This window comes from Manis pentadactyla, chromosome 11, assembly GCF_030020395.1.
Source record: "Manis pentadactyla isolate mManPen7 chromosome 11, mManPen7.hap1, whole genome shotgun sequence".
NCBI classification, from domain to species: domain Eukaryota; kingdom Metazoa; phylum Chordata; class Mammalia; order Pholidota; family Manidae; genus Manis; species Manis pentadactyla.
The window spans coordinates 116,064,977-116,088,398 of NC_080029.1; the positions used below are offsets into that span (position 1 = coordinate 116,064,977).

At 50.2% G+C, this 23,422-nt stretch overlaps 1 protein-coding gene across 2 annotated transcripts; it reads right to left on the reverse strand.

Moving 5' to 3' along the window:
* Nucleotides 1-605: 605 nt before the first annotated feature.
* Nucleotides 606-18,203, reverse strand: CLN6 (CLN6 transmembrane ER protein). Of its 2 annotated transcripts, XM_057488924.1 has the most exons (8): nt 18,014-18,203; nt 10,038-10,152; nt 7,283-7,381; nt 6,108-6,296; nt 5,710-5,765; nt 4,206-4,328; nt 3,897-4,074; nt 2,509-2,600 (listed from the first exon to the last, which is right to left on the reverse strand). In XM_057488924.1, exons 1-7 carry the CDS (start codon nt 18,097-18,099, stop codon nt 3,936-3,938), a joined length of 807 nt encoding a protein of 268 aa, XP_057344907.1. In that variant the 5' UTR covers nt 18,100-18,203; the 3' UTR covers nt 2,509-2,600; nt 3,897-3,935. The 2 variants fall into 2 exon arrangements, with proteins under 2 accessions (XP_036788259.2, XP_057344907.1); XM_036932364.2 differs by lacking the exon at nt 3,897-4,074 and having other exon boundaries at nt 606-2,600.
* Nucleotides 18,204-23,422: the final 5,219 nt, after the last annotated feature.

The window sequence follows — 23,422 nt, forward strand, 5'->3', positions numbered from 1 at the left end:
GGCTCACTGGGGAGACAAAGACATTCCCCTGGGATGTCGGTGTGCTGGGTTTGGGGCTGTGTCCCCCCAGAGACATCGTCCCTGGCACACCCTAGTCAATACCTTCTTTACATGTATGTCTCCAAGGGGTGTCTCCCACATGGCGGAAAACACATGGTGGCTACAGGAGCGTTCACGATACAAAAATCCATCAAGCTGCACACGTCATTGCGTGCTACGCTTGGACTTGATATGAAAAAACAGAAACCCCCTCCACAATCACTCGGGAGCTGAGATACGTTCACCTGAACAGCCCCACCACCAGTTTCTGATTTAGCAAGTGGAAGGGGGCATTTTCCTCTGTCATCCTGATGCTGCCAGTCAGGGCCACGCTTTGAGAACCATTGGCCTAGTTTTCCAGGTGGAGTGAAGCCAGGCTGCAATTAAGTATTTCTAGGGATATGTTCCCAGTAAACTGTCCAAAGGGATATCAGTCAAGGGACATGGAATCTCCACAGCTCTAATTTGCTGCGATTTCTTTTCCATTCTAAACACTCACTTTCATACTGAATGTTTTATTCACTTTTTTTTTTCCTGTTTTCTTATCAAGGGTCCCTCCAAATTGTATAAGCTTCAGGACAGGCTTGAAGGAGCAGGGTCCTCAGGGAGGCTACTGGGCAGGTAGGGGCCGAGCCGACTCAGTGCACCTCATACCATGTGGCCCTTCCTGTGTGGTGAGATACAGGAGCCCCAGGAGGTCCCTGATGGCTGGGTGCTGAGGCTGAGACGCTGAGGCATCAGGTGACCTTCCCAAGGCTAAGTGCCACTCCCCAGCTTCCCCACAAGGCCACCCTCCCTCTCCCTGCTTCGGCCTCGGGGCTGGTGGCACAGCCTGCCCGGGCGCTCCACCCCCAGGATCCTACACAGCACGGAGGGCTGGTGGGCAGTGGCAGCACCAGATGTGGGCTCAGTGGGCCTCTGGGGCCTGCCAGGGAGACCAGTCACTCCCTCATTCCAGGGAATGCCCTCCTGCTGCCCAAACACATACCCAGAGCAGCAGCCACCAGCCAGCCCTGGCTCTGCACTGGCCTTTACTCATACCTCTCACCACTCAAGTTGCCAGCAGACAGGGACTGACCAGTCCCTGGGGGACCCCTATGGGGGCTGCAGAGGAACCCCAACATGGAAGGAGAATCTGAGGTATGGGGCTCCCTGAGAACACAGAAGAGGCAGGGCCTGGGGAAGGCAAAGCGGGCCCCCTGGGGCCCTCGAGAACGGGTGGGCTAGTGCTGGAAGGAGGCTGTGGTGCCTGCAGCTGTGGGAGGAGACCTGGCCCCAAGGTCTGGGACCGGGTGGGGGGCAGGTCCTGCTGGGGGTGAGGCCTCCCTTTTCTGGGAACAAGGCCACTGGCAGAAGGCATGTGGTTCAGGCTGAGATGAGGCCAAGGGAGAGAGCATCAAGACAACCCCCGCCCATATCACAGGGCTCAGGGGAGAAGGCTAAGCATTGGAGAACTCTCCTTTAGCTCAAAGACCTTTGGTCAGGTTGACACAAAGGGGGTTCCACCATTCTCCTGGGGGGGGAGGGGAAGCTCTGGCAGAGGAAGATGGTTGGAGGGACCCCAAGATGAGGCTGGTGGTTAGGGGAGTGGGCTGGCCCCTGGCACCCCAGGGTCAGGGTGGCCCAACACCCTGTGCGGCCTGAGGTCTGAGTGGGGGTCTGGGGTGCACATCCCTCTCCCAGGGTAGGAGAGGGCAGAGACAGGACAGAGCTGCTTGTCTATCCAGGGCTGCCCAAGAGGAAACTGCAAATGGCCCACTGACGCTCTCTGGGACTACTGTGCCCATCTAGTGCAAAGGAGGCCCAGAGAGGGAGGTGTTTTGCTCAACGATATCTGTGAAGTTATTAACCTTTGTAATCTGACCTCCAGGGCCAGAGTGGGTCTGAGGGGTGAGCCAGAGGGTGGGTGACAAGCCAGGTCCTCTCCCGTTTCTGCCCTACCCAGGCCTCTCCTGCAGGGCTACCCAAAGACACCCTGGGAAGAAGAGACCAGCCCTGAGCAGTGACAGCGAAAGGGCCCAGAGTCCAGTGAGGTGCACACCAAGGCAGGGCCCAGATCTGGCCTGGAAATTCTGCTACACGAAATCCCATCCTGGAAGGATCCAAATCAAATAGAAACTTGACCGAAACAATCAAGTCTTAGGATGATGTGTTCTGTGCGTATGCGCACATGCACACACACACATGCCCGCAGGTGCTGGTTGCACACACACTTCTCCGTGCTCAGATGCCCTCTATGGCCCATCGCCCGTTAGGCGGAGCACCAGCGGCTGGTGCTAAGGACTCAGTGCTGCTGCTGACTGCTGACGTGGAGGGTGTAGAAGGCCCAGGGCTCAGGGACGTAGATGACACCCGGGTACTTCCTCCTAAGTACAGGGTCGTTCCACAGCCAGGTGACCCAGAGTGCCACCAGCAGGAGGGTGAGGGCAAAGGAATAGAAGAGGAAGAGGCCGTTGCTGTCCAGGAAGAGGCGCTTGCGCTTCTGGTGCAGGACGAGGGCTAGCATGGCGAAGAAGGTGAAGATGAAGAGGATGAAGATCTGGCCCTCAGTGACCAGGTACCTGAAGAGGCCAGGGTAGGGGAGTGAGGTGGGTGCCATGACAGCTCCATGCTGCACAGCATCCCTCCTGGTACCCAAGCACCAGGCTGCCTTCCCAGTCAGTCAGGACGGATCCCCTGATGAGAGGCTCAGGGAACCACACCACTATGAGCCACAGCCCATAGGCAGCATATTGATTTGGCTTGTATAGTTACTATTTTTTTTTATGTGTTGAGTTTGTTACCAGTATTTAAGTAACAGATTACCTAAGTAAATCTCTGGTTTCTCTGGTTACATTAGGCTTGTGTTACAGGACAACTGATTGGAGGAGAAAGCAGCTGCTGCTTTAGATCTGTTTGCCATAGTCCCTACCGTTCTCTATTGCCTCAATGCCTGCTTGATGCATTTCTTTTACCAGCTTGGTTCCTTAAGGCATTTGAGTTTGAGAATGCAGTTACAATTTATGGGGGTTGTCATTACCGTCTCCTTGAAGGCTGGGACATAGTCTCAGATCTCAGAGGTTCCTGGTCGCTCCTAAGGCAGTACTTAGCACATGGCCAGGAACCCTGTAACACTTGTTGAAGGGCTTTGGAGAGGTGGTCTGGTCTACTCCCCTGCCCCTTGAGAACCACAATTTTTATCCATTCCACTCAAGGAACTATAGCTCTGAAACCTAGTGGCTGTGTGACCTCAGGGTTATTTACAGGACATCTTGGAATCTCTGTTTTCTTGCTTATAAAGGGGGTATGTAAATAGTGTTCTCAAGGTTACTGATGAGAGCTGTGTACATCTCTTACTTGGAAAAGCATATTATTCAGCAAATGGTTGCTGCTATGACTGTGGCCATCACTGCACGAACATTCTGTGGGCAAGAGTAGGGTAGGAAGTTCTTTCCCATGTCTAACCTCTTTCCTTCTTGCTGGAGGTGCCACCTATTCCTTTTATTTCTGTCCTCAGGGAGCGTGCAAATTTGTCTGGTGGACCCGATCAGCTGGTCAAGGGACAGAACCTGACAGTGGCTGAAGCTGGTTCCAGGAAAGGTTGCCCTTTTCCTTTTGAGGAAGGCTTCCCATCAGAGAAGGGCCGAGTCCTTCCTAGGTTACCCACAATCCCCACGGGAGCCTGTTTCTAGGGTGGAAGTAACAGAGGAGTTAGAGGCTGACTGAGGCCTGGCCTCTGAGACGGGAAGAGAGACCAAGAAGGAATGAAGAAACCAGGCAAGCCGCTCCTGAGGCTCCGGAATTTCTCCCCCTACCTATCCTGTCCTCTCCATGGTGCTTCGGAGTCTGCGAAGCCCCTCCCCCCCCTGGATTCTTACCGTCTCCTGGGAGGAAGACAGGCATGTATTACCCTCATTTCACAGAGGAGACAGCTGAGGCCCACGGGGCTCTATGGGGCTTGGTGTTGGAGTGGGGCCCGTAGAGGTGGCCCTGGGGTTCTGGGAGGCAGGGTTCTGGGGGGCTGAGGACGGAGAGGCCACACTCAGGCCTGGCTGCCTGGAGCAGAGAGGCCACCGTAAGGCCCTGTCACGGTCCCCACCAGAGGGGGGAGCAGGGGCCCCTGGTGTCACACTGTAGGTCTCTGGTCTGGAGCCCTCCCCCGCCCCCCAGGTCTGCTGCCTACTCACCAGTAGTACAGGCTACTGGGCACCACCAGGAGCAGGGCTGCCCCTGGCATCGAGCTCTCAGCTTTCGTGGGAGTGAAACAGCCGCTGAAGTACATGAAGAGGATGAGGAAGAAGGGGACATACCTGCGACAGGGAGGCCCGGGCCTCAGAGGCCTGCCCAGCTGCCCGTCACCGGCCCCCACAGGCCCCTCCCCCACCTGTCCTCGCACCGGTTCCTGGCACTGGCACCTGGTTTGGGGAGGGCATCACCCCTGCCAGCATCTTTGAGCTGGGGGTCCAGGGAGGGACGGGAGGGAAGCAGGAAGAGGAGACCTGCTCCCCGGGCACATGCAAATCAGAGGCCCACAGTGGGTGGGGGTTACCCTTCCACACTGCCCTGCCATCTCACTTACTCCACGCAGGTGTGTGTGGTGCCTCTGCTTCACCCCTGCACCCTATATACCAGCAGCCCCGGCTCCTCACTGGCCTGGAACAGGGCCACCCAGAAGCACCAAAGGAGAGGCCCGAGGCCCAGGTTTAAAAAAAAAAAAAAATTCAGAAAAAGAACTCCTGCCCAGGTCGTCCACGAGCTCTGCGGGGCCCGCTCCCCTGCACTCCGCCCACGGCCTCCTCCACCCCCCCTGCGCCCTCCACACCCAGGCTGCTGTCCCACGTGCCCACCCCCACCCTCCTGCCTACCCCGCACCGGCGCCCCACACTCCCGCCCCCCTCCTAGCCTTCCCCGCCTCTGTTCCCCCCCTTCTCCTTCCTCCCTGCCCTCCATGGGAAGGGACTCTTGGCAAAGGGCGGGTACAGTTGGCAAGAGGCTTGTCCGGGGAGCCCCCCGGGCCAGAAGGACCAACTTTCCATGTTCTAAACAGACCCTGTAAACACCAGTGTGGGGCGTGTGTGGGAGGAGTGGGTGCACCCCGGTCCCGGGCTAGCTGTCACCTACTAGCCGTCCACCCAGCACCAACCCCCTCCCCCGGGCCCTGTGCTCCTGGGCGGTGCGGGGCTGCAACAGAGGCCTGGCTCTCCGCTTGGGCGCCGAACGTCCTGGGGCCCGGCCTGCACTCGTGAGGCGCCCCGCGGCCGCGGGGAGAAAGGGGCGCTCTCCTGGAGTTCTGAGGAGGGGGACGCACACGGCTGCCCTCTGCCCTCCCGCCGGCCCGGCCGACCCGCCTTCGTCCTCCCCGCACGTCCCCGCGGCGGGAGGGGTGATCTGCTCCAGGCTGGCGAGGGAGGGACAGCCGCTCGCTGCCCTCTAGTGGCCGCCGCGGGCACTGCGGGGCTGGGGGCCGCCGGCGAGAAGCCAGGGTCCGGGCACCGCCCACAGCGTCCCCGCAGGGGAAGAGACGCCCTTGCAGCCGGGCCGGGGGCTCTGCTCCACACCTGGAGCCCCGAGGCCCGGAAGCCCTGCCCACGGGCCCTGGGGCCGGCGGCGGAACTGGCGGGCGGCCAGGGCCCTCGGGTAGGCAGACTGGCCGTCGTTGCTCTCCCGGCAGGGGGCGGCCCCATCACTCACCACATGGAGTGGCCCAGGTACTCATCGTAGTAGTACAGCAGCTCGAAGGAGTCGATCTGAAGGCGGCAGGGCACGGCAGGGTTAGAGGGCGACGTGCTTCAGGGAGCGTGCTTGGGGCACCTGCAGCCCTCTGGCCCCCGCCCTCCCCCACAACGCCCAGGCCTCCCCAGCTGCCCTCTTTCCCTACTTGCAGGGTCTTGCCCTCTCCCTGCGGGGCCCACGTGGCAGCCAGTCAATGGGCCACATGCTGAAATCATACAGGGGCATCCCAGCTTGGAGGTGGGGTGGGGACAATGCCTTTAGCAGAAGGTCAGGCATAGAGACGGGCTGCAGCAATGCCCTTGGCCCAGAGGACAGGCTGCCCTCAGGCTTCCCCGCGGTGGGGGAGGCAGCCTCACCAGGGTCTCCGGCCTGAGGTTCCTGATGATGGGATTCTCACGGACGGACAGGTGGTGCTGGTAGCCGCTGAGGAGCAGGCGGTGGTTCACGGAGTCGCCCACCAGGTGGATGCTGGCACCCATGACGAGGGTGGTGACGCTGACGTAGATCAAGGGGCGGGGCGGGGCGCGGGGGCACCGCTCCACGAGCTGCGGGCAGAGGGAGGCCGGCGGCGTGACCTACCGTACTGACACCCCGCCCCTCACGTCTGGAGTGGGATAGCCGCCACCAGCTAGAAAGGCACTCAGGAATCGGTGAGTCCCCTTAGCGGGCCAACCAGTCTTCAGAAGCGCACATATGCCTGTGAACCTAGCAGGGGCCGGGGAACAGCACCCCTTTTCACTGAGAGGAAACAGACTAGAGGGGCCGGCTCATTGCCCAAGGTCACACGTGAGCCACATGCTGGAGGTGACAGCCAGGCCTCCAGAGCCGGCGTCCAGGTTCCAGGCCCAGCCGTCCCACCATCCCCAAGGTGCCCCTGCATGGCTGGGCTGACCTGCCGAAGGGACCGTCTGATTTCCGAGCCACTGGTTCATGGCAAACACAAAGAAAATGTCAGCGATGGGGTGGCTGCTTCTGAAATTAAACCATTTAACCAGAGACTCCTCTGAATTCTGAGATTATACCCTCCCTACTTTTAGAGATTTGAAATAGTTTTCTAAAGACAAAATGATGGGGATAGTAGATGGTCACAGTTGTTATTAGAGCCCTTACTTGGCAAAGTGCAAAGCTGGCAGTCCTAGCGAGCTTAGGGCTCCAGTGGCGTCTCAAAGGCAGGGATCTGCAGACCGTAAGATAGAGTTCCCCCTCCATTGCTGCCATTCCTGCTAACCGGCCCCACCTGCCTTCCCAACTGGCACCTTTCCCTCAGTAACCCAATCACTCCTTGTGCCTCAGACCCTCCAAATATATTATGGTTTCCCAACATGGCTTTTCTTCCAGTCCCTTTCCCTGAACGCTCCTCACCTACTTCACCCCCTGGCACACCAGGTGGAGACCCAAATAAAATGCCTCTCCTTGGGGACGCCTTCATCCCTCCCAACCAGAAGCAGCCCTGCTCCCTTGGGGCCCCAGGCCCTTGATGTGCCCCCAGGCCTAAGTCAGGAAGGAAGGGCAGGGAGCCAGGGACTTGTACCTTGAGAAGGAGAAAGGGCGTGATGAGGTTGTAGGCCATGTGGAAGTAGTCTCCCATGCTGGGCTTGTTGAGTGGGAACCATTCGAGAGGGAATACCAGCTGCGGAACAAAGGGAGGATTGGTGTTCAACTGGGCACAGCCCCGTGAGACCCTCGGAGAGTCAGCCCCCACCTCCTCTGCACACTTAATTCTCTGTGATTTCTGTGGATCCTCTCAGCTGCCCCAGGGCAGGTGTATCCAGACAAACTGAGTCTCAGAGAAGATAAACGGATTTGTCTCCAGGCACAGAGGTAGATGCAAATCCAGAGCCTGACTCTGCGCCCCTCTCCTAATGGGTACCCACTGAATGTCCCTGGGTACTAGCCTGGATGCTGGAGGCTACACTGGGATTCAGCTGTGACACTGACTTTCTAAGTGACCCTGAACAAGTCCTTCCCCTCTCTGGACCGTGGTTTCCCCATCTGCAGCACAAGAGCTGTGGTCCCGGTGGTCTCCCTGGACCCTTAGGGATCTGGCACTCCAGGCCTTATGACGATGGTAAGATCTCCTCCCCACTAGGCCCAGGCATGGGAAATGCTCTATCCACTGAGCACCTGGGCCGCCTCCGAACCTGGTCAAAAGTCTACATTAGGAGACGAAGAAGAAAATAAGTGAGTTCTACAAAGTAGCTTCAGTTCTTTCCTCCCTTCCCTGAGAGAGGAGGCAGGCCAGGGGCGGTTTCTCTGCCTGGAACGCCCTCTCCTCCTATTGGTCTACCCCATGACCCCGGCCTCGTCAGTCAGTGTGAAAACCCCTATGTGAGGTCTAAACATTTTAAAACTCCCCACCCTGCCAAACTGTACTTCCACTATCTGTTGTTTGAGAGCACATGTAATGACCACAAATGTCACTCGAAATTTAAATACTTAACTCTTTTAATTCAGAAATGGTAGATAAAACTAACCGGCTACAACAAAACTCCCAGGATACAGGAATCTCTGTCCCTCTCTTTGTCTCTTACTCGGTGTGTGTATACCTCTACATTTTTATCTGTATCAAGATATATACACTGGTTAAAATACTCTTTGTGAGAGCAAAATACCAGAGATAGGCTAACTCATCAACCAAACAGGACTGGTTGAATACATTATAGTACATCTCTACTATAGGCGGTTAAGTAGCCATTAACAGAAAGGACTCCTTGACATGGAGATAAAGCCATGATATATTCTATAGTAAGACAAGCACGTTGTAGAATAAGGTATAAAGTAGAATCTTATTTTGTTTAGAAAAGAAAAAGAACATAGATATGTTTGTATAAGCAGAGAAAGGACTGGAAGGATGTGTCCCCAACTGTCAGGGGTGGGACTGGAAAGGTAGAATCTAACACTTCACACACCTGGGTATTAACTGACTTGCTACAAACTATTACATAATACTTTTGTAAACTTTTTTTTTAGTTACTGCAAATTTGGGACTATCATGCTTACATCTGAATAGCTCCAGTGTATACATGAGCTTTCCAAATGTATACTCCCCCAAATGCATACAGTGGCAACTCTGGGCAGGATGGGGGAGGTGAGATGCCCAATGGGAGATCCCCAGTAGGCCACCTGCGGCTAAGGCCCAGTGAGTGAAGAGAGCCATGGGCCTGCTCCTGGTCTCGTCTCCTCACGCCCATCGCACGAGTTTGATGCGCAGCTCCTTTGGCTCCCACTATGTGAGACCTTCATGCTGGAAGGGGGCTCGGAGCAGCCAGTCCAGCCAGTCTTCTTACGGGTGAAAGAACGGAAGCCCAGAGGACAGCGACTTGTCCAGTATCACCCACGAACCTGACTACACGCCCTGACTCCTAGCACAGTCCCTTTTCATTCTCCCCCAGTTAAAAAACAACATATAGAGCTTATGCTTCTCCAGCAAGTCTGGAGAAAGGAGAACCAGCACCTACCGTAAGCCTCCCTGGACACTGCTGCCAGGACAGCTTTCCCTAATCCCTCTCAAGTCGTGAATCCCGTGTGCACCAGATTGCTGAGATCATCACTGGTTTGCAGTCAGTCAGTATGCATGCCTCTTCAGCACCTTTTTCCTCCTTAAACATTTCAGGTTGCTCTATAGTATCTGTAATTCCTGTTTGGTGGCCAGGTAACATCCTCTTACCGGATACAGAAAGCTCATTTACCCAGTCCCTACTGCTGGACACTGAAGTCACTCTGAAGTTTCGGCTACTGCAAGCAACACTGTAATGAACATCTTTGGGTATACGGGCTGTTGTCTTCTTGCTGATTAGGGCTTTGGGGCAGATTTTCTTCACAAGGGACAGTTTTGGTGGATGACACTAAGAATGAACTGAGGATACAGTTTGCAAAATCAGCCTATATTCATCACCTTCAGAGCAATAATACTGTACCAAGGCTGTGGGGAAGGCTGGTGGGACGTTCTGCTTTCTTTCCTGTATTCCTCTCTGTCTGGCTTGGTGATTTGGTCAAACTGGGATATGGGAAATGGGTGGGAGGGCACAGGATGCCTGTTCAGGGCCACCAGCAACCTGTGAGTCAGGGCACAATATGACTATTCAGGCCCTCAGACCTCCTGTTTGCTGGCGGGTGCCCTGCTGGCTGAGGTCCTGTCCATAGAGCTAAAGGACAGGAAAGCACCCAGGTCTATTCTCATATTTTTCTGGTAGTGGAAGTGACTTCAGTATCTAAGGACACTCAGCTAATTCAAGTCACAGCCTCCTCACTGCTGGCTGGGGCTCTGTCCACAGCTTCACACTCACCATGGCAATGGGGCGGCCAAAGTCCAGAACCCAGTTCTGCACAGTGAAGTAGAACCACAGGTCAAGGTGAAAGGGAGCTGTGCTGGCAGCCTCATCAGCACTGATGGAGCTGTGCCTGGGAAGGAAGCAGACAGGGTCAGCGCGTCTCCTCTCTTCCCGTGGGAATCTCCCCCTGCGATGAGCCACAGAGAAGTTAATGGGATTTGGGGACAGGAGGAAATGCACATGATTAAGTTCTATTTTGCAGGACCTAATGGAGGTGGGGGTGTCCTGGGATGGACTCCAGCTGCCCTGACATTAGCTTAGCTTCTGTGATTCAGGAGGGAGCTGCCAAACAGGAATACTAACTCCTGAGCTTTCTCACCTATAGAATGATAGGAAATCAAAGGCTGCAAATGCAGCAACTAAAATATGTGAAACATAGTGATGGATGATAATAGCTAAACTTTATTGAACACTTGCTATATTCTAGGCACTATTATAGCTGTTCACATGTATTACCTCAATGAACTTTTATTTTTTAAAATTTTTTATTAAGGTATTGTGGATATAACCTCTTATGAAGGTTTCACATGAAAAAACAATGGTTATTACATTCACCCTTATTATCGAGTCCCCCCCCACTCCCCATTGCAGTCACTGTCCATCAGTGCAGCAAGATGCCACAGATTCACTATTTGCCCTCTCTGTGCTACACAGTTTTCCCAGTGATCCCCCACACCATGTGTACTAAACATAATACCCCTCAATCCCCTTCTCCCTCCCTCCCCACCCGCCCTCCCACACCCCTCCCCTTTAGTAACCACTAGTTCCTTCTTGGAGTCTCTCAGTCTGCTGCTGTTTTGTTCCTTCAGTTTTGCTTCGTTGTTATACTCCATAAATGAGGGAAATAATTTGGCACTTGTCTTTCTCTGCCTGGTTTATTTCACTGAGCATAATATCCTCCAGCTCCATCCATGTTGTTGCAAATGGTAGGATTTGTTTTCTTCTTATGGCTGAATAGTATTCCATTGTGTATATGTACCACATCTTCTTTATCCTTTCATTTACTGATGGACACTTAGGTTGCTTCCATATCTTGGCTATTGTAAAAAGTGCTGCGATAAACATAGGGGTGCACGTGTCTTTTTGAATCTGAGAACTTGTATTCTTTGGGTGAATTCCAAGGGGTGGGACTCCTGGGTCAAATGGTATTTCTATTTTTAGTTTTTTGAGGAACCTCCATACTGCTTTCCACAATAGTTCAACTAGCTTACATTCCCACCAGCAGTGTAGGAGGGTTCCCCTTTCTCCGCATCCTCACCAACATTTGTTGTTCTTAGTCTTTTCAACGCTGGCCATCCTAACTGGTATGAGGTGATATCTCCTTGAGGTTTTAATTTGCATTTCCCTGATGATTAGCAATGTGGAGCATCTTCTCATGTGCCTATTGGCCATCTGAATATCTTCTTTGGAGAACTGTCTCTTCATATCCTCTGCCCATTTTTTAATTGGGTTGTTTGCTTTTTGGGTGTTGAGGTGTGTAAGTTCTTTATGTATTTTGGATGTTAACCCTCTGTTGGATATGTCATTTACAAATATGTTCTCCCATACTGTAGGATGCCTGTTTGTTATGTTGATGGTGTCCTTTGCTGTACAGAAACTTTTTAGTTTGATGTAGTCCCAAGAGTTCATTTTTGGTTTGTTTCCCTTGCTTGAGATGTGTTCAGGAAGAAGTTGCTCATGCTTAAATTCAGGAGATTTATGCCTTTGTTGTCTTCTAAGAGTTTTATGTTTCATGACTTACTTTCAGGTCTTTAATCCATTTCAAGTTTACTTTTGTGTATGGGGTTAAACAATAATCCAGTTTCATTCTCTTGCATGTAGCTGTCCAGTTTTGCCAACACCAGCTGTTAAAGAGGCTGTCATTTCCTCATTGTATGTCCATGGCTCCTTTATCATATATTAATTGACCATATATGGTTGGGTTTATATTGGGGTACTTGCCCTCTGTACCCATTTTGTTGAGAGTTTTTATCATGAATGGATGTTAAATTTTGTCAAATACTTTTTTAGCATCTATGGAGACGATCATGTGGATTTTGTCCTTCTTTTTGTTGACGTGGTGGATGATGATGATAGATTTTCGAATGTTGTACCATCCTTGCATCCCTGGAATAAATCCTACTTGATCTTGTTGGATGATCTTTTTGATGTAGTTTTGAATTTGTTTTGCTAATATTTTGTTGGGTATTGTTGCATCTATGTTCATCAGGGATATTGGTCTGTAATTTTCTTTTTTTGTGGTATCTCTGCCAGGTTTTGGTATCAGAGTGACGCTGGCCTCATAGAATGAGTTTGGAAGTATTCCCTCTTCTAATCTTTGGAAAACTTTAAGGATGATGGGTATTAGGTCTTCAATAAATGTTTGATAAAATTCAGCGGTGAAGCCATCTGGTCCAGGAGTTTTGTTCTTAGGTAGGTTTTTGATTACCAGTTCAATTTCATTGCTGGTAATTGGTCTGTTCAGATTTTCTGTTTCTTTCTGGGTCAGTGTTGGAAGGTTGTGTTTTTCTAGAAAGTTGTCCATTTCTTCTAGGTTATCCAGTTTGTTAGCATATAATTTTTCATAGTATTCTCTCATAATTCTCTAATAATAAAGCCTTCGAAGGTTGTGTTTTTCTAGAAAGTTGTCCATTTCTTCTAGGTTATCCAGTTTGTTAGCATATTATTTTTCATAGTATTCTCTAATAATTCTTTGTATTTCTGTGGTGTCTGTAGTGATTTTTCCTTTCTCATTTCTGATTCTGTTGATGTGAGTAGACTCTCTTTTTTTCTTGATAAGTCTGGCTAGAAGTTTGTCTATTTTGTTTATTTTCTTGAAGAACCAGCTCTTATTTTCATTGATTCTTTCTATTGTTTTATACTTCTTGATTTTTATTTATTTATGCTCTAATCTTTATTATGTCCCTCCTCCTACTGACTTTGGGCCTCATTTGTTCTTCTTTTTCTAGTTTCATTAATTATATGTTTAGACTGCTCATATGGGATTGTTCTTCTTTCCTGAGGTAGGCCTGTATTGCAACATACTTTCCTCTTAGCACTGCCTTTGCTGCGTCCCACAGATTTTTGTGGTGTTGAATTATTGTTGTCATTTGTCTCCATATATTGCTCAATCTCTGTTTTTATTTGGTCATTGATCCATTGGTTATTTAGGAGCATGCTGTGAAGCCTCCGTGTGTTTGTGGGATTTTTCATTTTCTTTGCGTAATTTATTTCTAATTTCATACCTTTGTGATCTGAGAAGCTGGTTTGTACAATTTCAATCTTTTGAATTTAGCAAGGCTTTTTGTGGCCTAGTATATGATCTATTCTTGAAAATGTTCCATGTGTACTTGAGAAGGTGTATTCTGCTGATTTGGGGTGTAGAGTTCTGTAGATGTCTGTTAGGTCCATCTGTTCTCAATGAACTCTTTTAATCCTCACAGAAACCATCTGAGGTTGGAATATTACCCTCATTTAAAAGTGAAAAAACTGCGGTCCAAATATTAAGAACTGGCCCAAAGTTAAAGAGCTAAGAACTTGAAGTTAAGTGACCTGGCTTCAGAGTTTATATTTTTAACCCCTATCCCATCATTGTGGCCACACTGATTGTTCCAGCATGTGACCCAAGCTGGACCAATCAGAGCCCTCTAGGGAGATTCACTTTATAGACTAAAGAGCAGGATGAACTGGACCTCCCTCTCTGGGCTCATAAGCCAGGAGGAGGTAAGAATGGGGCTGCCAGTGTCCCTCTTCTCACAATTCCCTGTGAAACAGAAGAAGGAAACCGGCCAGACAAGCTGATGTGAGACATGGCAGGAAGTGGAGCACCATCTGATAACACATCTTTGGATGCCTGTCCCTCCTGCAAAGCAGTTAGCCATCTGCTCTTCACAGGTGAGCTGAAGTTCAAGGGCCAGGGCATGTGCCACCTCCTCCAGGAAGGCTTCCTGAAGCTTTTCCCAAAGCCCCACTGTTAGTGCTTCATCCCTAACACCCAGTCCAGCCATGACATCACAGGGCTGAATTCTGCTCTCTTATCTAAACACTCAAGAAGAGGGGTGGGTTTTAGGTTCTTTCCCCTTACCCACCTCCCCATCAGAGCCCAAATCCTCTTTCCAGTGTCACTGTCACTACTTGCCACCTGCAGTGATGAGCAGCCTACTTCCTGAGGTGACTGAGGTGTGTGAGTTTTATCACCCATTGTGCCAAGAACAGTAGCGGTGTGACTTGGGTCTGTAGTCTCCAGAGTTCTTGGCTCAGTACCTGGTTTATGCTCAGTGAACACTGACTTATTTAAAACAATCTCAGTGACCAGTTATTCATTCTTTTCAGTGGCCAACACTAGCTTGGAGACATCATGAAGGTTTTCCTGTCAACAGTCTTGCTTCTATAACTTTCTGGGACCATTTTCAGCCAATTCCAAGAATGGTCCACACTGGGCTAGTGGAGCGACCCAGAGACAGGGAGGCAAGCTCTCGGGAGATCTTGTCACCCTCTGGTGGCAGACTAGACAGGTGGAGCGGGCCTTTCTTAGGTCAACTAAGCATTTCTGTCCCTTCTGCTCAGTGCCCCTACCACTTACTGAGGGCCAACTGTATGCTGTATTAGGAGCTTCACCTGCACCATCTCATCCAATCCTTATGACAACACCAGGAGGCTGTTGCCTCCTGTTTTAGAGATAAGGACACTGAGACGTACATGTGTTTTAAGTGCTTGGCCAAGGTCACCCCTATAGGAAGGAGTGCAGCAACTATTCCTCTTGTCAGCCCATTTCCTACTCCCCCATTCGTCTGGTAAGAGATGATGTTTCCTTAGGCACAGGGTAGGCCAGGAACCCAGGCTGGCCCATGGGGACCTTTATAAGTAGTATAGGTAGAAAGAATGCCTTCCTTTCTGGTGCTCGGGTGCTGAGGATGCAAGCCCAGGCTGCCTGTGGCCAAGGTTCTGGCCTCAAGGGACAGTCAGGTGAGAATGAAGCAGCCCTGAGAAGAACATCAGAGGAAGAGGAGAAATGAGCATTCACATTCCCACCTCTAGGCATCCCCAAGGCAATGGTTTGGCCATGCAAGCCGATACATTCCCTCTTGCTAAGGGTGCTGCAGTTCCTGCTGGCTTTCTGTCACTCATAACTTGAATAAAAGAATTCAAACCTATCTACATTAAGACCTGTGCTCTAAACAGCTTGCTATTCTGATTCTTATAACGAGCTATGTGGCATATTAGGAGATCAAGATAAAGAGGGATCGGTGTGGCCTGGAGCAGTATACAAAGCCTGCATGAAGGCAAGGAGCCTGGAAGTAGGGATGGGTGACTTAACTAGGCAGAAAAGCAGCAGGAGAGCAGGATCTAAGGCCTGGAGATGGAAGTGAGACAGCACTGTGTGGAGTTGAGACGCCTGGCTTACTGGTGGAGAGGAAGAGAAGGGAGTGGCTGGCTGGGCTCTCAGACTAGGCAGATATTCAGAAACCGACTGAGATGAGTGTGAGATAAGCAACTGGTACAGAGACCCCACTCTGCCCCTTCCCCTTAGTGCCCACTAGGGCAAGGTTTAAAATAGCACATGGTGGCCACCTCCATTCCTGAAGAAACTGGCTGGGGGAAAAGGATAACAGCCTTCAGTGTTTTGTTCTGGAAACCTCCAAACTGCGCAAAGAGTAGGATACTTGGTACAGGGAATAAAGGCATTGTGAAAGCCCAGGGAAGGACTCAGGTAGGGAAGTTGTGAATATCCAGCACATAGTAGGGGCTCAGTAACTCTTTCCCCCCCAACTTCAGGAGGCACTTCAGTCAGTGGGGATCCCTGTCATCAGTCCAGCCTGGCTTAGCAGGGCAGGAAGAAAAGGGTAAGTAGTACAGGGCAGATACCCAGCTTGGGAATTAAGATTGGTTAACATCTGACTGGTTTTCTTTGGTGGGGACTCTGACCACCAGAGGCAGTTCAGGGAGGGTGAAGGCATCCTCTTCCCACAGTCTGTCTTAGGAATGAACAACCTCAAGCCTGTCCCAAGTTTCTGACTCCACCAACTTTACTCACTGAGCCCCCAGCCTGTGCCAGCTCTTGGTCTCAGAAACTGCTGCTGAGAACAACAGTGAAAACACAATGGCAGGTCACCTGATACAAGGATAGCCTTTTCTATCCTCCACAGTTTTTACAAGTGTACCATATGGGGAAACTGATACCATGGCAGTTGGGAAGCACATACCATTACGTTCAAATATTCAAAGCAGCCAGCATATGGAGGACTGCCTGGCAGAAAAGGGATGAGTCTCAGCCACAGAGGAGCCAAGCATGGACCATGAATGGGGACTGTAGAGGGACTGATTGTGGTTTTATATGAAGAATGATAAATTATCCAACATGATGGAAAGTTTGAACCAAAAAATGAGAAAATGAAGGCAAACAGTAAGAGGAACAAAGAAAGGTAATTAGAGTTGTGGTTGAATCAATACCTGCAAAAACTTAGAGTGGAGCCTAGCCCACATAAAGTGTTACATACTGTTTTTTATTATTTAGAAATATGAATTTAACTCTGGTAGGAACAGCTAAAAGAAATTAATGCAGTTATGTCCGATGCTAGGAAGAGATGGAACAGAGAATCATCGCTTTTTACCCTAAGGCCTTCTGTGCTATTTTATTTGATGATGGACATGTATTACTTTGATAACAGTACAAGAAACTGTCAATAGAGCAGAAGAAAGCTAGCAGGAGTTACCTTAAAAGGTGGTGAGCACCTTATCATTTCATAAGGTAAGCAAAGCATGGATGCAGCAGAGAAATCCAAGCATCCCAGGAACTGGACAAGATGGTTCTGCCTATTGTCTTGAGCAACAGTGACACTGAGAACAAGAACGTGCCTACAGGTACCCAAAAAGGTGGGGAGAGACACCCTGGAAGAGTGCCAGCCCCTCATGCCATCACTAGGGAGCACCCTTGCTGGTAACTCATGCACGAGTAGCAAGAGCACAAACCAGAAGTCAGGAGCCTGGGGTTTAGGCCCTGGTTCTTGCCAGCAAATGATGTAACCTCTCTGGGCCTCAGTTTCCACGCATACAAAATAGAAAGATACTAAGATGCTGCATATGGAAGCTCCACACGAGATAAAGTGACAATGTTGATATCCACAGACTGCCTTAATTGGGCTCCCACAGTTCAAGGCAGTTAAAGACCCCCAACTTGAAAGGGATCCAGAACAGAGACGTCCCTCGGTAGCACGAGAAAGCGCTACCCTCTGCAAGTGTCTCGGACGTCTCCGCCATTCCAAATCATGCCACTAACTTCTAAACTTGACTCCGAGCAACCAGTGCACAAAACCTTTCCATGGCTCTCTGCTTACGGGACGAATGTTTCTGGTCTGTAACACGGGATGAAGGAGGAATGGAGAGAAAGACTGAAAGGTGGTTCCGTGCCTCTCCCTTTGTCCTGTCTGGGCTCTAGTACATGCACCGAAAACTTCCTCCCCTCGGCGACACCAGGGAACCGCAACCACATGAAGAAAGCCCTTCCTCACTCCTCGGGGGAGGAGCTTCCACACTTCGCTCTCTCCCCTCTACATTCCCACATTCTTGGGTGCCTCCGGGCAAGGAGTGAGCCTCTGGACTAACACAGATTCCCAAGTCCTTTTCGTGGTTGGAGGGACCCCGAGAACTTGTAGGTGGCGCCCGTGGCTTACAGGTGCGTAGGGGGCCCGAGGGGGCAGAGATGTCCTCCGGCCCGCCGCCCGCTCCCGAGCTTCTGGGCCCCTGGCAGGTCTCCCCGGCCGAGCGAGGCCGCGGGGGACGCTGAGCCTCACCCGCCTCCCAGGAAGAGAAGGGAGCGCGGAGGCGGGGCTCCGCCGGAGACCGATCGCGAGGCCGCCGCGGGCTCACCCCGGCTCCGCTCGCCCGGCCCCGCCGCCGGCCCCCGTCACGTGGCGGGGCCGCGACTCCGCTCCCCCCGGCCGGCGCGCGCCCACCTGGCCTGCGGGAAGGAGGCGCCCGGCTGCGCGCCCCGGCCGCCAGCCGCTCCCGGGTGCTGCCGCCTCCGCGCCGCTGCCTCCATGGCTGCCCCGCCTGCCGTCGACCCTTCGGCCCTGCTTTCCCGAGTTAAAGACGGGCTCTGCTGGCCGGGCTGCGGCGATCGCGCACCGAGCGCGGGGGAGGGAGGCGGGGACCCGGGGGGCGGGGCCGGAGGAGGAGGCGGGGACCCGGAGAGGGACCGAGGGCGTCCCCGGGCGGCGGCGAGGAGGCGGCGTCCTCGCGGGCCGTGGGGCGGAGTCCTGCGCGCGCAGCGCGGGTGGCCGTGTTGGCGCTGGTATTTGCAGGGGTCGCGTGCGTGGTGGGGATGGGATGGCGGTAACATCCTCAGTCTTTGCTGTGAGCAACACGGTGCGGGCAGGGCCGGGTAAACCGTCCTCTAGCAGGGGACGCAGTTCAAGGGCATTGGGCAGAGGAGGGCACCATCATACTCGGATTTTAGACGCCTGCCGTGGAGGGGTAGACGAGAGGAGGCAGGGCTGGAGACTTGGAGGTGGAGCACAGGGCATGCAGTTGTTCTAGTGAGAGTCCAGGCTGCTAATGGTGACAGTGGGAAGGAGGGAGATGAAGACGTCGAGTTGTGTGGGAGGTACCGCTGCTGTGACTCAGGTGTCAGGGGGTGAGGAGAGTTCAGGCGGCGGCCAGGCTCTGCGCTGGGTGGTTGGTGGGGGCGCCCCCTGGGAAGGGCGTTGGAGCAGTTTTAGAGTAAATGAGAGTTCATCCTCAGCCACATTAAGCCTGACCCCGAGGTGGGTCAAGAAGGCTGTTGGACCCATGGTTCTGAAGCTTAGTCGACGTGGTAGCTGGGCAGACAGATTTGGGAGTCACGGGAATACAGATGAGTTTCAGAACCTAAGAGGCTGCCTGGAGCGACAGCGTCCCAGTGAGAAGGGGGAACAAAGCGCAAAGCCCAAGAATGATATGCAAGCAGATAGCCTGGGTTTCAATCCTGGTCTATTTCCTATCTCGCCGTGGCACTCGGGTAGATTGCCCAGCCGCTCCCAGCCTCAGCTGCTCCTCTGCAAGGAGCAGCCTGCTGCGTCTGCTGCACTGGGGCTGTGATGACTAAGCAAAGCAGCGCCCAGGAAGCACTCAGCTCGGGGCCTGCAGGGCCGGGTTTGTATTTCCCATAGTCTGTCCCCCGACCCGATGTTTCCTTCCATGATGTGAGGGGTTTGAGCTATACCTACTTACGTTCTGTTTTTTTCCCCTGTCTTCTTTCGTGGGAGACTTTAATTGAGTTTATTTCTTCTCCTTTTCATCAGAACCCACAAGTCCTGTCTTGGCTGTGGCTGGTGCCTGCACCGGGGTCAGTTTTCATCAGCTCCATCCTGGGCTCCAGCAGGCCACACCCCAGCCCCACTAAAGGCCACGTCTGCGTTATAGCTTTCTTTCCTGCTCACCATGTTATTAGCAGATCGGGTGATGTCCCTGCTTTGCAGGAGATGAACATTTATATACAAATCTGATTGTGCAAAGGCTGATAAGGAGACGTCTTGCCTAGAGCAACAGAAGGGGTGGACAGTCCTGGAAATTACGTTAGTGATCCTGGGATTGATGGTAGATGGCCCTGCGCCACGGCTGACTAGGGCAGAAGGATGTGCCCTCCTTCAGAAAGTATGTGTTAGGGAGGGAAGAAGGCTCAGGAATGGAGGAGTCAGGGGGAACTTCATGGAATAAGTAGGATTTTTAAGAATGGGGAGATGCTGATTGGAAGGAGCATCTTTTTAGGGAACAAAGCACAACAGGAGTCAAGGCACCAAATGGAAATAAGTTTATAATCCTGTCCTGCGCAAGGAGTCAGCAGGTCTACATTGGGCTAACAGGGTTTGTGTGAGGAATCAGAAGATAAAGTTGGGAAGAAGGTTGCAGTTGGATTTGAAGGCCTTGGAATGAGGGTTTTTTTTTCCCATTTGGCAGTGAAGAACCTGTGAGAAGTTTGAGAAGTGATGAAAGCAGTGTAGGGTGGCCAGGGAAGGGACATCGATTAGGAGGCCCTGCAGTTCTCCGAGCGAGAGCTGATGAGGGTCAGCTCTCTCACCCAGAAGCCAGGATGTACACAGGTGCCGAGAAACAACACTCAGTAGGTGAGGATGGGCCAGATGCCTTTCAGGGACACCGTCCTGCATTTACAAGGAATTCTTTGGATATGTTGCTTGGTGTGGAAGAGTGAGACCCTTAAACACTTGAGTTTTTAAGAAACCATTTATGGAATAAATTTTTAAAAAGGTAAGTCAGGAGTCGGAGGTAGCTTTGGGGAAGGGGTCTTATTTGGCCTTATATTTGTTGAGGTAACAGAGACATCCACCAGGAAAGACACATCCACTTGGAAATAAGCCAGCAACATCTGAAGGGAGAGGACAGACTTGGGAGCCTTCTACTTAGAGGTGAGGGTTGCAGCATGTTGCTGTTTATAAGACAAGAGAAAACAGGCTTCAAAGCAAGAACTAAAGCTCAGAACAAATACTCAAAATTGGCCTTTCTTTAATAGGGAGGTTTCTAAACGCCAAACTCAAAGCAGCTTTTCAGACTGTGATGTCTTGACCATTAAGCAGCATTTTATATGGGTGACTGTTTGAATGTGGTTCCTCCCACATTTCAGGAGAACTGTTTGGCAGTATATTTCAAATGGTTATTCTCCATACCCAGTAAGTCTCTTTTCAAAAGCTATCCTAAGTTAATGATCAGAGGGAGAGTTGAGGACTTTTAAATGGTGCTGTGATGAACATCTCTTATATAAAAGAGAAATATTCTGTATTAGAAGATTGGTTCAGTCCATTTACTGAAATACTGTGCAACCTAAACATGTTTTAGTAGAATTTAAAGGTGTCAAGTGCATATCATGTCAATGGAAAAATCAGATTATAACACAATACAATGCAGTGCAACCCAGATTTGCTTTTAAAAGTGTGTAAAAACTGAATTTTATCAGACATATACAGAAGACATAATACCCATTCTCCTTAAAGTTTTCCAAAAAATGGAAGAGGAGGGAATACTCCGAAACTCATTCTATGAAGCCAGCATCACCCTAATACCAAAACCAGGCAAAGACCCCACCAAAAAAGAAAATTACAGACCAATATCCCTGATGAACATAGATGCAAAAACAGTCAACAAAATATTAGCAAACCGAATTCAAAAATACATCAAGAGGATCATACACCATGATCAAGTGGGATTCACCTCAGGGATGCAAGGATGGTACAACATTCGAAAATCCATCAACATCATCCACCACATCAACAAAAAGGACAAAAACCACATAATCATCTCCATAGATGCTGAAAAAGCATTCGACAAAATTCAACATCCATTCATGATAAAAACTCAGCAAAATGGGTAGAGAGGGCAAGTACCTCAACATAATAAAGGCCATATATGACAAACCCACAGCCACCATACACTTAACAGCGAGAAGCTGAAAGGTTTTCCTCTAAGATCGGGAATGAGACAGGGATGCCCACTCTCCCCACTGCTATTCAACATAGTATTGGAGGTCCTAGCCATGGCAATCAGACAAAACAAAGAAATACAAGGCATCCAGATTGGTAAAGAAGAAGTCAAACTGTCACTATTTGCAGATGACATGATATTGTACATAAAAAACCTGAAAGAATCCACTCCAAAACTACTAGATCAAATATCTGAATTCAGCAAAGTTGCAGGATACAAAATTAACACACAGGAATCTGTTGCTTTCTTATACACTAATGATGAACTAGCAGAAAGAGAAATCAGGAAAACAATTCCATTCACAATTGCATCAAAAAGAATAAAATACCTAGGAATAAACCTAACCAAGGAAGTGAAAGACCTATACCTTGAAAACTACAAGACACTCTTAAGAGAAATTAAAGAAGGCACTAACAAATGGAAACTCATTCCATGCTCTTGGCTAGGAAGAAGTAATATAGTCAAAATGGCCATCCTGCCTAAAGCAATCTATGGATTCAATGCAATCCCTATCAAAATACCAACAGCATTCTTCAATGAACTGGAACAAATAGTTTTAAAATTCATATGGAACCACAAAGGACCCCGAATAGCCCAAGCAATCCTGAGAAGGAAGAATAAAGCAGGGGGGATCTCGCTTCCCAACTTGAAGCTCTACTACAAAGCCACAGTAATCAAGACAATTTGGTACTGGCACAAGAACAGACCCATAGACCAGTGGAACACAATAGAGAGTCCAGATATTAACCCAGACATATATGGTCAATTAATATACGATAAAAGAGCCATGGACATACAATGGGGAAATGATAGCCTCTTCAACAGCTGGTGTTAGCAAAACTGGACAGCTACATGTAAGAGAATGAAACTGGATCACTGTCTAACCCTATACACAAAAGTAAATTTGAAATGAATCAAAGATCTGAATGTAAGTCATGAAACTATAAAACTCTTAGAAAAAAACATAGGCAAAAATCTCTTGGACATAAACATGAGCAACTTCTTCATGAACATATCTCCCTGGGCAAGGGAAACAAAAGCAAAAATGAACAAGTGGGACTATGTCAAGCTGAAAACCTTCTGTATAGCAAAGGACACCATCAATAGAACAAAAAGGCATCTTGCAGTATGGGAGAATATATTCATAAATGACAGATCTGATAAAGGGTTGACATCCAAAATACATAAAGAGCTCACCCACCTCAACAAACAAAAAGCAAATAATCCAATTAAAAAATGGGCAGAGGAGCTGAACAGACAGTTGTCCAAAGAAGAAATTCAGATGGCCAACAGACACATGAAAAGATGCTCCACATCACTAGCCATCAGAGAAATGCAAATTAAAACCACAATGAGATATCACCTCACACCAGTAAGGATGGCCACCATCCAAAAGATAAACAAAAAATGTTGGTGAGATTGTGGAGAAAGGGGAACCCTCCTACACTGCTGGTGGGAATGTAAATTAGTTCAACCATTGTGGAAAGCAGTATGGAGGTTCCTCAGGAAGTTCAAAACAGAAATACTGTTTGACCCAGGAATTCCACTTCTAGGAATTTACCCTAAGAATGCAGCACTCCAGTTTGAAAAAGACAGATGAACCCCTATGTTTATCACAGCACTATTTACAATAGCCAAGAAATGGAAGCAACCTAAGTGTCCATCAGTAGATGAATGGATAAAGAAGATGTGGTACATATACACAATGGAATATTATTCAGCCATAAGAAGAAAACAAATCCTACAATTTGCAACCACATGGATGGAGCTAGAGGGTATTATGCTCAGTGAAATAAGCCAGGTGGAGAAAGACAAGTACCAAATGATTTCACTCATATGTGGAGTATAAGAACAAAGAAAAAACTGAAGGAACAAAACAGCAGCAGACTCAC

Bases quoted from the DNA above. Each gene is read 5' to 3' on its own strand.
- CLN6 (XM_036932364.2), bottom strand. From the start codon at position 18,099: ATGGAGGCAGCGGCGCGGAGGCGGCAGCACCCGGGAGCGGCTGGCGGC. The intron at 4,329-5,709 runs GTGAGTGATGGG...TCCCTGTCGCAG, and splicing joins TACCTGGGCCACTCCATGTG to GTATGTCCCCTTCTTCCTCA. The intron at 2,601-4,205 runs GTGAGTAGGCAG...TGGCCTCTTCAG, and splicing joins CCCAGTAGCCTGTACTACTG to GTACCTGGTCACTGAGGGCC.